The sequence below is a fragment of the Asparagus officinalis genome, chromosome 1 (genome assembly GCF_001876935.1).
Source record: "Asparagus officinalis chromosome 1, Aspof.V1, whole genome shotgun sequence".
NCBI classification, from domain to species: Eukaryota; Viridiplantae; Streptophyta; class Magnoliopsida; order Asparagales; family Asparagaceae; genus Asparagus; species Asparagus officinalis.
The window spans coordinates 20,655,491-20,670,467 of record NC_033794.1 but is presented as its reverse complement, the minus strand read 5'-3'; the positions used below and the strand labels follow the sequence as shown (position 1 = coordinate 20,670,467).

Here is a 14,977-nt window from a genome sequence, read left to right as displayed (position 1 = left end):
ATTAAGGGGAAAAAACAATTGCCGAATATGTTACATCTTCTTGTTGTGTGATTGTTTGTTCTCGTTCGTATTTGTTGGGTGATTGTTTGTTCTTGTTCGTATTAAGGGGTTTTGGATACTCTGAACAAATCCCGATGGAAATAAGTATACTCTATTGTAGAGCTTATTAGTTTTTTAGGTTATACTACATAGCCAATGCCATTTTCATGAGAAAAGGCGTAATTACTGATGACAATTATGATGACAGAAAGGTGAATTTCATAGCTTATCTCTTAGAATAACATCAACCATTCAGAATAAACAAGTATTTGCATAAACTCACAGAAAATTAATCTACTTACAGTCCACTTAATACTTTGATGGTGTCATAAAAGAACCATTGCAATGTTATAACTGGTCCCACAAGTGTGATCCGAATAGGAAGGCTTCTTGTAAACAAATTGGCAAAACCAATTTTCTTCACAGCCTGCATTTATTAGATTTATATCATCAAAAATTCAATCCAACTATAAAATAAGGAAAACCATATTGAGCAAATATTACCTCCATGATACTGTTAGCCTTCTTATTGTAAAGTGAAGACACAATATTATCTGCAGGATTTGAAATGAAGGTACCAACTGCCCCAGATGCATAACCAGCTATACAAGTCACCCCGAGTTGTTGAGCTCTTGAACATTCCTCCTTTCTCTTTTGAATAAGCTTACGATATAAGATATCCACAGAGTGCTCAAAAGACGAGAACATTATCATAGCAACTGCACAGATATACGGATTTGGAAGTTAACAAAGTGAATCCTGAGCAGAAAGGAATTGCTACTTCCTATAAGAACAAAGCAACAGCAGATGACTACAAAACTCATTGCACATGCCAGAATCAGTATCAGTTCGAAGGTAATACTGCATTTACAAGAATATGATACTTGCAGTTCTGTAGCCATTTTTAGAGAAAATATATAGCAACCAGCAAATGATGAAAATACTGCACGGAAACCTAAAACAACTTGGTAAGAAAGCAAAATGAACCTGAACTAACCTGTAGTCCACAAGAGACTTTGAATCTACAAAGTAATAGACTTAAGTTTACTGAAGAAATGAAGAAAACATTACTATTCAAGCATTGTCTTTAGCCTATTTATAGATGCAAAACAATAAGACCACTCAATAATAAATCTCAACTTCTCATCAAACGAAAACAAATAAATAAACCTACTACAGAGTAGATGCTAAAATTTTCAACTCAAGTCTAAAATATTAAACATCCTTGCTAATCAGGATGCTCCAAGTGGTAAATCATGTTGCCAAGTTTGGTTCAACTGACTCTTAGAACCCTGTCCACAATCAAAAGGCATACAAAGATCTTTTTCATGGACATTGACCAATCATCGTGTTTGCTGATCATGTATTTAGGAATTATAGGGTTCAAACACTTTGACCTTTGGTACATCTCAAACTTCCTGTAGGAATTATGGTCAACTACCTTACAGTACTGTCATACTAAAAAATGTTCATGCTCCACCAAATGTTTCGATAGCAACGCCCTCATGACTTCGACAAATTCTTATTTCTCATGCAAAAACTAAAGGATGAGTGCTTTATTACCTTATGGATGTTCTTCTTTAACCATGTGTGTGCATGTGTGCATGGGTGCGTGGGTGTGTGCACACGCATGTAGATTCAGATACTTTTCAAATCTGACTTTCACAAGTCATTATCTTCCAAGCTTTTATGTTTGAATTCTCCTCATAATTTGATAGAAGCATTATAAGACTGAAGATCTTCGTCCCAGAGTTCTCATCATGATCAAGAGTTACTTTGGCCTTTTTGCTGCCATGATCACTATGTCTAAGACCAATTCCTATCATCAAGTCGCTGACTTCCCAATAGTGGCCTGCATCACTTGCCCATCTCTTGAACATTGTTGTTTCATCTCTTGCAACATCTAGTAAAAACACTTACCTGAATTCTTACTGGCTAGGTCTTTTAACAAAGTCTTTGCAGGATTATCACTTATGGGTTTTCCAATGCTTCGACTATTAACCATCACACCAGTTAAAAAGGGTCAAGAAACTGAATCAGTTTGTGTTTCAATTACAGAATGAAACACACCGTTTTAAAGAATCAAAGACATACTGCTTCAGTTTCTTAGCTCTATTTAAGCTAAATAAGTACGTGCTTCATTATTTAATTAAAGAAGCCCATCGCAACACTAGGGTTCCGATACTGATTCAGTTTCTTGACCAAACTCAATTAAATAAAAATAATAATAATAAAATGAAAAAGATAAAAGAAAAGAACATATGGAACAAAGTAGTTACATGGAAGGTTCCGGCCCCACAATGGAAAGAGTCCTCTGGAAAAGCTGGAGGCAGAAACAAAAGGAAGTCGTCAAATATGATCAGAATCAAGACTTTCCTTCATAGCATTGAATACTGAACAGAATTAGTTGAACCAATAAAATATCATTTTTAAGAACCTCACCCAGATAAACCTTCTGTATTGTACACTTTTGGGAAGCCATCAACTAAGCCCTTTGCGAACTTGGGTTGAGTCTGAACACGAACTTTTACAGCTTCAAAAGGACAAAGGGCAACATCTGCAATTACTTGAGCAGATGCACTGCTAATAAAGAATATGAAATTTTGATTTTTCGCTCCTAATACATCAGAATACATCTTCTTGAAATATTCATAAAGCCCAAACCTACAGCCACCTTGAGCACCATAACCAAAGAGTTTCCCTGTCCAGCCTCTCCAAAGAGATGACAGGCCTTGCTCTTTTACTAGGATATGCAAACCGGAAAATATGCTATTATATTTGGCAGGATTAACCTAAAGTTGCATAAAAAAATATATGAAAGGGTAAATGATTCCGTATCAATAAATATCTATAGAGGTTAACAGACAACGTAAAACATGAGACATGAAAGCTAAATGGAGGCTTAACAATTAAACTGCAGAGTCAGAGAGATTGAATAAACTACAAAATTCCTTTTGCTGACATGTCATTATAAAAGATAAAAGGGTTAGCTACTAATCCACATTTAGTTTTTCTGAATCTGAATGTTAAGCATATGCTCGATATATGACTTAATGTCTCTGCCACTTAACCAAACCTCTAAACAAGGACAGTAAAGAAAATTTTACCATGGATATAGCAAATTCTAAGCCATTATATATGGATAACTAGCCCCAAACTCAGGCTTCCCTCTTCGCAGCCTTCTAATTCTCTTCACAGATTAAACTACAGTTGTGAAAGACAAAAATGACTGAATCTCATTATTCCAGACTAATGCATTCTGACATTCAAGTTCCACTAAACACATGCACATGCACATGCACCCATGACATACACACACAGGCACGAAGTCAACCGAGACTCTGTCGATTCCCAAAATGAACTGAAACCTGACTCTTAGACCCAGTAAATGTTATCTTTCTACTATTGTGGTCATACTTGATTCCTTTGAAGGATATTTGCCGAATTTTAGTTTCACGTATTATGCAGCACATTCTATAATATGACCTATCCTTAGAACGCGATGTGTTCAGTGGCAAGAGAAGCTTCTTGTGATGAAGATGAAGCCACAATTCCCATCAATCAATTTAGCTATTGCAGTGGGGGCTTCACAGACACGAATGATGTCTATACACGAGTGGAGAATAACAACACTGAATAAACACAGTGAAGACAAAGAAAACAGCACATAAGGATTTAATGTGGTTCAGTCAGTATGACCTACGTTCACGGACGAGAACAGCAGATAACTTCACTAATCACAAAAGAAAAGATTACAAAGAGGAGATCACTCTCTAACCAAAGAATCACACAAAGAAAGAGATTTCTCTTTCTATCTCTCTCTCTTCTCTCTAACTCCCATTGCCCCGATGCTTGATCTTCATTCACCCTCACCTCTCCTTTTTATAGCTTTTAAAAAATTAATAAAAAATTAAACATGATAAGTGGAATAGTGAAATTAGGTGAATTCAAAGTTGTATCAAATTTGAACTCTTCTTTTTCATTTTCAAAGTCACATTTTTTTCACAAATCTTCACCTTGACTTTGAATATGAAAATTTCTTCTCTTCACTCTTACTGTCTCGCCAGAAGCCCCTTACGGACTTAACCTCTGCTTTGTCGAACTCCAAACAATTCGAGGCAATGTTCGAACTTGCGCGAAGGTACAGGCTTCGTCATCATATCTGTTGGATTATCTGCAATACTAATTTTCTCAATCTTGATGACTTTAATTTCTCTGATAAAGTAATATCTGACATCTATATGTTTGGTTCTTTCATGATACATCTGATGCTTCGTCAAATGTATAGCACTCTGGCTGGACATCTATATGTTTGGTTCTTTCATGATACATCTGATGCTTCGTCAAATGTATAGCACTCTGGCTGTCACAAAATACCGTAGTTGGTTCTTTCATGATACATCTGATGCTTCGTCAAATGTATAGCACTCTGGCTGTCACAAAATACCGTAGCAATACCTTGGTGTAAGCCGAGATCTTTAACCAAATCTCTTAACCAAATAGCTTCTTTCACTGCTTTTGTCACTACCATATACTCTGCTTTAGTGGTAGACAATGCAACTGTCGACTATAGAGACGTCTTCCAACTAATGACACTACCTGAAAGAGTGAATATGTAACCTGTCAGGGATCGTCTCTTATCCAAATCACCCGCATAATCTGAATCTGAATAACCAAGTATTCTGCAAATCTGAATTTGTGTTCCTGTCAAAATACAAACTAATAGTAGATCCTCTCAAATATCTAAGTACGGTTTTCATAGCCTACCAATGGGTCTTTCCAGGCTTATCCATATACCGACTCACAACACTGAGTGCCTGTGAAATATCTGGACATGTGCAGATCATAACATACATAATGCTTCCAACTGCACTAGCATAAGGATCACAAGACATGTATTGCTCCTCCTCAGTCTGAGGTGACAAATCTGCTGAAAGACGAAAATGAACAGCAAGCAAAGTTTTCATAGGCTTAGCATCAAGCATACCAAATCTCTCCAACACCTTCTTGATGTATTTTTCCTGAGATAGGAATAAACTTCCTTCTCGTCTGTTCCTGTGGATCTCCATTTCTAAAATCTTCTTCGTCGCTCCCAAGTCCTTCATCTCAAACTCATGTTTGAGTTGAGATTTTAACTCGTTGATTTCTGACATATTTTTAGATGCAATCAACATGTCATCAACATACAAAAGCAAATACACAAAAACCATCATTGAGCCTTTTATGATAAACACAACTATCATATTTATTCCTAGAGTAACCATGCTCAAACATGAAAGTATCAAATCTCAAATACCACTGTCTCGAAGACTCTTTCAATCCATAAAAAGATTTCTTCAACTTGCACGCATGATCTTCTTTACCTTCAATAATGAAACCCTCTGGCTGATGCATAAAGATCTGCTCCTCAAGCTTGTCATATAAAAAAGTCGTCTTCACATCAAGTTGCTCAAGCTCCAAATTAAAATGAGCAACCATGACAAGCAACACGCAGGTTGAGGTGTGTTTTACAACTAGAGAGAATATTTTATAAAGTCTACATCTTCTGTCTGACTGTAGCCTTTAGCTGCCAAGCGTGTCTTGTACCTTACAGAATCTGTATTCGGAGCTCCTTATTTTTTCTTGAACACCCATTTACAGCCAACGATTTTCTATCCTATTAGTGTCTTTATTAACTCTCATGTCTGATTCTTGTGAAGAGACTCCATTTTTTCAGTCATCGCAACAGTCCAATTTGCAGCCTTGTTGTCACTAATAGCCTCCTTATAGGTATAAGGCTTTAGAATCTCAATCGACTTTACTATACTCAAAGCATAAGCAAGCATGTCTGCATAACGTTTAGGAGGTCAGATCTGCCTTTTTGTTCTCCCAGTGGCAATATTATACTGTTCCTCTTGTAGTGTATCAACGTCTAAAGGTAAACCTTCCTCAGTATTAACTGGTTCAATATGTGCGTCGTCAAGCACTCTCTTTGAAGCTGAGCTATCTAGCTCCACCTGCTTGCTAGACTCCTTTTTTAGTACCTGTAGTGTCAGTAACAAACTCCTTTATCGGGTGAAACATGAATTTCTTATAAAAAATAACATCCCTACTAATAATAAACTTAGGTGATTTGGGATCAGAACATCATAATCTATATCCCTTCACTCTGGTAGCATATCTTAGAAAGATAAACTTCCTTGCTCTAGTTTCAAGCTTACCATCATTAACATGAAAATAAGCAGAGCAACCAAATACTCTTAAATGAGAGTAATTAGCAGGAGCATCAGATCATACCTCTTCTGAAGTCTTAAAATCAATTGATGTAGAAGATCTGTTTATCAAATAGAAAATTGTATTGACTGTCCCAGTCTAAAAATCTTTTGACAAACCGGTATTAGAGAGCATCCACCGAGCTCTCTCTAAAAATATTCTGTTCATCCTTTCTGTGATTTCATTTCACTGTGGTGTATGCCAAACTATACGATGACGCACAATACATTCATTCTTACAGAATTGGTCAAATTCTGTGGAATAAAACTCTATCTCATTGTCGGTTCTGAGGCGCTTTACTTTCCCGTTTGCTTCTCAATCATAACCTTCTATTGCTTGAAGGTTACAAACACATCACTCTTATGCTTCAAAGGATACACCCAAACTTTTCTGAAATAATCATTAATTAATGTTAGCAGAAAACGAGCTTCACCTTTCGATGGAACCGGTCTGACCGTAGCATTTAGCTACCAAGCACGCCTTGTACCTTACAGAATTTGTATCCGGAACTCCTTTCTTCTTGAAGATCTATTTACAGCCAACGATTTTCTGTCCCCTTGGTGGTTTCACTAGCTCCCATGTCTGATTCTTGTGAAGAGACTCCATCTCTTCAATCATCACAACAGTCCAATTTGCAGCCTCATTGCCACTAATAGCCTCCTTATAAGTAGAAGGCTCTGGAACCTCAATCGATTCTGCTATACTCAAAGCATAAGCAAGCATGTCTGCATAACGTTTAGGAGGTCAGATCTGCCTTTTTGTTCTCCCAGTGGCAATATTATACTGTTCCTCTTGTAGTGTATCAACGTCTAAAGGTAAACCTTCCTCAGTATTAACTGGTTCAATATGTGCGTCGTCAAGCACTCTCTTTGAAGCTGAGCTATCTAGCTCCACCTGCTTGCTAGACTCCTTTTTTAGTACCTGTAGTGTCAGTAACAAACTCCTTTATCGGGTGAAACATGAATTTCTTATAAAAAATAACATCCCTACTAATAATAAACTTAGGTGATTTGGGATCAGAACATCATAATCTATATCCCTTCACTCTGGTAGCATATCTTAGAAAGATAAACTTCCTTGCTCTAGTTTCAAGCTTACCATCATTAACATGAAAATAAGCAGAGCAACCAAATACTCTTAAATGAGAGTAATTAGCAGGAGCATCAGATCATACCTCTTCTGAAGTCTTAAAATCAATTGATGTAGAAGATCTGTTTATCAAATAGAAAATTGTATTGACTGTCCCAGTCTAAAAATCTTTTGACAAACCGGTATTAGAGAGCATCCACCGAGCTCTCTCTAAAAATATTCTGTTCATCCTTTCTGTGATTTCATTTCACTGTGGTGTATGCCAAACTATACGATGACGCACAATACATTCATTCTTACAGAATTGGTCAAATTCTGTGGAATAAAACTCTATCTCATTGTCGGTTCTGAGGCGCTTTACTTTCCCGTTTGCTTCTCAATCATAACCTTCTATTGCTTGAAGGTTACAAACACATCACTCTTATGCTTCAAAGGATACACCCAAACTTTTCTGAAATAATCATTAATTAATGTTAGCAGAAAACGAGCTTCACCTTTCGATGGAACCTGAGAAGGTCCCCAAACATCTGAATGGATATAATCTAAAGTATCATTGGTTATGTGAACACCGATACTAAAGGAGACTTTATGGTGCTTGCTGAAAACACAATGCTCACAAAAGTCAAATTTACTGGTTTTCTGACCACAAAGCAGACATTGTTTGCTTAATACATCCAGTCTTCTCTCACTCATATGTCCCAACCGTATATGTCAGAAATGTGTAGTGTCAGAATCTGAATCATCTGAGGATGACACTGCTATAGCACCTGTCACTATACTGTCTTCAAGGATATACAGGGTATTTACCTTCTTTCCTTTCATCATAATAAGAGAGTCTTAATTAACTCTCAAAACTCCACATTGACTTTGAAAATGAAGAAAACGAGTTTAAATTTGATACAATTTTAAATTCACCTAATTTCACTATTCCACCTACTATGTTTAATTTTTTTTTAATTTTTTGAAAGCTATTAAAGGGGAAGGTGAGGGTGAATGAAGATCAAGCATCGGGACAGTGAGAGTTAGAGAGAAGAGAGAGAGATAGAAAGAGAAATCTCTTTCTTTATGTGTTTCTTTGGTTAGAAAGCGATCTCCTCTTTATAATCTTCTCTTTTGTAATTAGTGAAGTTCTATGTTGTTCTCGTCCATAAACGTAGGTCATACTGACCGAATCACGTTAAATCCTTGTGTGTTGTTTTTTTATCTTCACTGTGTTTATTCAGTGTTATTATTCTCCACTCGTGTATAAACATTTTTCGTGTCTGTGAAGCCCCCGCTGCAACATTAGCGAACCTCGATGAAGGGATCACATTCAAGACATACGAATCTATTATGTTCTAAGACTTAATTAGCATGTAATAAGTCTTGACAGCAATGTATAAATTTTTCTTAAAGAAAATCTAGATCCTAAAATAAATAAATAAATAAAGAACTCGTAGTGCCTTAACTTAGTCAAGCCCCAGCCTGCAAAAGCCATGTTTAAAACAGAGTATTTTAGAAAACACAGACTACCAAATACAATCTATAGTTTTATTAGGTGTTATCCCAAACATCTCACTAATGACATGTTTGTTTGCACGGAAGTAGTCAAGAAGTAACTAAAATAAAGGAAGTTTCTTCTACTTTTAAGTAAAAAATTATGTTTGTTTCTCTGAAAAGACTACTTCAGCTACTTTCATAAATGCAGATGTAGCTTTTAGGTGGCACTCCTACTTCCTAGATTTTTTTCCTTCCTTGAATGCTCAGAAGTAGAGGGGAAATGGATGAAAAGTGGGGTCCACTTAAATTAGAATTCTACCAAGGGCAGATGATCTTAAATTGATTCTCTTAAAAATAATCAAATATCAAAGCAACATTCCCACACGTCATCTCTCTCACAAAGGCTTGATTTTTGTGTCTTGCTGCTAGAATCTTTTAATATGAATCATCATGTGCATACATGATTTTTATTTGGAGTTAAAATTGAAATTAGTTTTTTATACATGCATCGGTGAGGTGGCGGCTAAAATCGATTTGTTTTGCATAAAATTGATGAGGCGGTGGTTCTCTGAGTTTTGGAACACATTCGCATACCTCTTAATGACTTCTCATGAGTAAAAATCTTGAGAAAAGACCGTTCAAATCAAATGTACAACAATTGTTTGTTTGCATCTTCAAGTATAATGAGATTCATGTATCAGTTGATGATTTGGATGGTTAATTTTTTAGTTAATAGCGAGAATGTGAAGTAATTATACCATGGTATACATATCAATTACATCCTCTACTTCAATTATAATCTAAACAAGAATAGTATGAAAGTTACGTGTATTAGTTACTTCCTAATAATATATCTAATTTCTATCCAAACAAACAAATAAAAGGTGATGATGAAGTACCATTTCCGCTACTTCTAAAAAGTACACGAAACAAAATAAGTACTACTTCCACTAATACTTACGTCCATCCAAACGGGCCCTAAATGAAGTGAACAGAATTAAATCTAAATCAACAACTAATTCAAACAAAAAACTCAAACCAAAAAAAAAAAGAAAAGAAACAGAGAAGAAGAGAGATCACCTGCATATTGACTTTGAGCACATCTAGGGGAGTAATGGCGAGATGGGTGGTCCCCGCGCTGAGCATCCCGCCGACGGCGCAGACGGCGTAGTACTCCGGCGAGAATACTCTCAGCCCGTTCTTCCCAAAATACCCTTTCCATTTTCCTTGGACCTCTCCCATTTCTCTTTTAATTTGGGAAATCTCAAACCCTAATCGCTCTCATTTAATCAAAAGTCCAAGAAGACTCTTGAGAGAGAGGGAGAGAGGCGGCGGTGTTTGTGGAGAATAGGAATCGGCCACGTCGGCAACAGGAGGAAGCCATGGACAGAGATCGCTTCCTAATTGGCCACAGCTCAAAGCCCCCGACTCCTAAACCCTCGGAACTCTGAGGAGTGTTTACTTAACTAACCTCGGATTGTCGTGTTAGAGCCAGGTGGAGGCGCAATAAGAGGGGCACTTAAGTAAAATCGATGCCTACATGATCGTGGGCGAATTGGGGCCGTCGCACTTTTTTGCGCCCGCTGCACCGCTGAGAACCAGCCGCGTTTCTCGTGAAGTGAAGCTCGGGCTCGTTTGAAAACAAATTAAACTTTAAGCTACCGTTTGGCAAAGGTTAAGTAAGGGGCTAAGGGAATTTAACATTTTCTTAACCCGTGAAACATAAAAAATCTATACAAGGATTAAAGTGAGTTAATCCTTCATAATTTGTCAAACATAAAAAATATAGAAGGGTTAAGCTAACCCTTCTAGAGGGATTAAAATGAGTTAACCCCTCAAAATGAGGGGTTTACTAATACTCTTATTTAGAAGGATTAAGAGTTAACATTTCTAATTACAAAGAAAATAGTCAAAATCATTGTTATTCCCAAACACTAAAACAAATTAAAATGGCTAAAATAAAACTTATTTAACGGGTTAATAATTTAGTCAAATTTAGTCCTACAGATTATTGAATGAGCTAAGTACATTAATCATTCTCTTTAACCCCTCTTCCTTAACCCTTTGCCAAACGGGGCCTAAAGGGTACTTTCAGATGCCAAGCTAGCTTATCCACGTCACCGATCCGAGTGGCGAGCAAAGCACCAATCTCGACCATGCATACAATATTGGGGAGTTTGTATCAATTTTTTTTTTTGGATATACGTTGGATTGCAAATTCTAGGATGAAAAAATGAATTTTTTTGAGTTTATAGATTCCATAACATTTGTTTAATTCAAAGTAAATTTTGGGATATTGAATACCCAAATAATAAAAAACTAATATATTATAACATTTATAAAATCCACTCTTTGAGAGAGGATTTAGGCTAGATTTCAAATTCTAAAATTTATATTGCTACAATTTGAATTTGAAACAAATAAGTACAAATTATAGGATTACATATCCCAAAATATTGATGAAACAAACAACATTTTAGAAATTTTAACCCATGTTAAAAAACCTATGGATTTCAAATCTCATGGTGAAATCCATATCCTAAAATTATAGGATTTGAAACAAACACTCCCTATCTCGATCCATGTTTTAGCGCTCAACATTTCGTCATTTTCTGAACTCCCCCAAAATTTCAAACTCCCTCCCCCTCAAGAAAAACCCCCAAATCCGCCGCTTCTCTCACAGGATCAAAAAAATAAAAAAAATAAAAAATAAAAAAAGACAATCAGTCACAAGAAAGATATTGAAAGAAAGAGAAAGAAAGGGGGCGATGTCGGGGCGGAGGAAGGGGCTGGGGAAGGGGGGAGGGGCAAAGAGGCGGCAGGCGAAGGTTGCCGAGTTTTTTTTTACTTTTTTGTTTTTTTTTTTTTTTTTTTTTTTTTTTTGGTTTTTTTTATTTTTTTCTGTTTTTTTTTTTTTTTTTTTTTTTTTTTTTTTTGTTTTTTTTTTTTTTTTTTTGTTTTTTTTTTTTGTTTTTTTTTTTTTGAGCGGGACAACATTACTAGGTGATCAGCGAGAAGCCCGGCATCGCGCACGGCTCGCGGCAGCAAGGGCGCGAGGGTGAAGAAGGATCAGGCAGCCTCCTCAAGATCTTCCTCGAGAACGTCATTCACAACGTCGTTATTGTAGGTTGTCTACAAATCACAATAGATAGCTGATCCCCGTCAAGTTTCAATGATGGAAGTTACAATCTGACGACTTTCATATCTCAATGATGAAAGTTACAATCAGATAACTTTCATGTTAACAAATGAAAATTGTAAATGGAGGACTTTTCACATAGATCGAGAAGAGTTATAATTTAACGACACTTCCGACAACTAATAAAAACTCTATTCAGTGGTCTTCACAATCAACTGTGAGAGTTACAATCTGACGACTTCAACACCCCACAAACAGCTAAAGTAAAGATTACTGAACAATGGTCCTTGCAACGCTTTACAGAAGAGGTTACAAGTCAACTAGCCTCTTCTAAACGTGGAATTTATCTTCGCGTTTTAATTCTTGAAACGCATGTGACCCCCGCATTTCCAATCCTCAGCAAACAAAATGAGGGCGGTCATCGCGTTTTTCAACATCCAGCGGCTATCCAACTCCGCGTCTCCAGTCTAAGACGCGGAGTTAAGGTTTGAAATGCTGATTTGGGCGTTTGACTCATTCAAATATGAGTCGAACGGTTTCAGAACCGTTTTTTCCACGATTTAAGGAAATAACGTCCACTTAGGAGCGGATTAAGGGGACAGTTATAACCCCTCAAAAAACTCAACAGAGAAAGAGGTTCGGCTTTTAGGAGATTGGTGGGTGAAGAAGAGATCGGATTTCTCACAGAGAGAGCGTCGACTGATTCTTCTTGGATTGTCGGCAACAGGAAGATCTGATCTTGGAACATCTTTCAGCAACAAACAAATCCACTTGGCTATTAACCCAATTTTCGGTTCAAACAACTCTTTTCACAGAGTTTCAACTCACTCTGAGTTCTTAAACTCGTTAAGAGTTCTCCATCAAACTTGCCACACAAGTTAATTGTGCCCGCGAGACAAGACGGTCGGATCGTCAACGGAGAGCAAATTCGATGTGAGCATTCGAAGGAAGCACTCCATCGCTACTGTGAAGAACCCATAATTAAACAAATGGGAGAATCCGGATCATTCTCCTCTCTTTTGTAATCGAAATTCAAATTGTAATTAAGGTCGAGAGAATACAAGTCAATTTTTTTTCATTTTATTTACTATAAATTTTCCACCAAACAGTCACCTACACCGAGCACGCCAGGAGAAAGACTGTCACCGCCATGGACGTCTCGTCTACGCCCTCAAGCGCCAGGACATGACCCTCTACAACTTCGGCGGCTAGCGGCCTTCTACCCCCCCCGGGTGTTCGGGTGTAGACTTGGCGGTTTGCTCACGTTGTGTAATCTTTTGGATATGGAATGGAAATATTTCCTCTCTTTTGGGCTTGAGCTTTGGTGGGCTTTTCAAAAGCAACCACTAGCTGATGTTTTTCCAGGGGCGTGTGTGCCTTGTATTGGGCTTGTATTTTAGCATGAATTCACTAGGTTTTTGTTGTGCTGAGGGGGGGAAGAACATAACCATTATTAGATGATTTTAATATTGAACAGTATTTTAATTCAATTATTTAGAAGCGACAGTGAAAATTAATTCTAGGTGTTTTTTGCACATGTATTCCTCACATCTACAACATTTACAAAATTGCCCGTCAAATTTCGTTTTTTCTAAAATTACCGCTCGAAACTAGCATATTGGATATCTCTATTGCTCCAACTTAGGAATGCTACTTTTTAAACTAGATAATTTCAAAATTCCCAATAGTTTCCAATAGGTATGCAACAATTTCTTGTTTAATAGCTAAAATTGGTACGTAAAAGGAGTAAAAAAATTAATGTGAGAGAATTGAGGAGCAATTTTATAACTACCAAGTAGATTTAGAGGGTAATTTTGCAAATAGAGAAGATTTGAGGGGTATATATATGGAAAAAAAGATGTGCATCTTATTTTAGTAGTGTGCAACGCTCACAAATCCTGTTCTATTTATAGGGGGTACAAAGTGATATAGAGGTTCATTTCCCCCCCCTAACTACAGTTCTAGTGCACATTACTTGAACTCACTAAAAAAGCGCAATCATTTCACAAATCATGAAAGTAGGCTATAATAGATGCTGACAGCTTCGATGCTCCAATAAATCAATTTTTGAGCACTGAATCGCAAACTTCGCTCTTTTCTGTTCATGTAAGGTCCTATAATTTATTTTGTAAAGTTCCACACCAATACTTGTAATTTACTTTTAAGGGGGTAGTAAAAAAGATCATGAGGGGGTAGTAAAAAAGATCATGAGGTTTGCTTTGGTGCTCCAATAATAGTAGTTTCTTTTAATTTTAATTTGACAAAAAATGGAAGTTAGGTAAAAAGAGGAAGGGTACCTTTGTCTTCCCATATTTTTCTTCCCATCTATTTCTCTTTGCCAAAACTACAATTCTCCCACTTCCTTTCTACCAGATCGATAACTAATTAATCACTTAAAGTTGAAGAAATTATTTATACAAGAAGAATGAAAAAAAGGATATTTTAAAATTTATCTATATGGTTATTGAAGATCGGTAGAAAGAAGAATAAAATAGTTAGATTTGGAACTGTTATGGTGTTTTCAGTCGTCAAAGTACGACCCTTTGCTAGCTACGGACAGATGTCCTCCTTCATGCACCACTCAAGCCAAATTGATGGTCAAACAGCCAAGGATCCCGACGTAGCTGACCCGTCGAGTCAACATCTTCTTATGTCGACACGAATGGCGGTACTTGTCGATCATCTTATCAAAGACGACTCGCAACGAGCCCACTCAACTTGTTATTCGACGCCTCACAAGGTCGACTGGAAAGCCGTCAATTCTCAGTGAAGCTATAGAACGGCTTCAGCCTCGAGTCTCTCCCATTGACAGCACATCGGTGTCGTGTTTAATGTTTGGCGGGTGCATCATATCTCTAGCCCCGATAGTCTTCATGACTCATCGGACCACGTCAGCACTGTTATGCCTCCGATCACTTCCAATTTAATGTTGAAGTGATCTCTCCTCCACTCACCGATCGACACATGTAAAGTATGTGC

The 14,977-nt window shown here is 37.1% G+C and overlaps 1 protein-coding gene across 1 annotated transcript in view; it reads right to left on the bottom strand.

Moving 5' to 3' along the window:
• LOC109820878 (mitochondrial phosphate carrier protein 1, mitochondrial) overlaps positions 1 to 10,465 on the bottom strand; it is an 11,690-nt gene extending 1,225 nt beyond the window's left edge. Inside the window, exons 1-5 of the mRNA XM_020387076.1 lie at positions 9,940 to 10,465; positions 2,482 to 2,831; positions 2,319 to 2,362; positions 544 to 758; positions 342 to 466 (exon numbers count right to left, since the gene is read on the bottom strand). Coding sequence (XP_020242665.1) covers positions 342 to 466; positions 544 to 758; positions 2,319 to 2,362; positions 2,482 to 2,831; positions 9,940 to 10,101 — 896 coding nt within the window. The 5' untranslated portion in view covers positions 10,102 to 10,465. The remainder of the gene's footprint in view (positions 1 to 341; positions 467 to 543; positions 759 to 2,318; positions 2,363 to 2,481; positions 2,832 to 9,939) is intronic.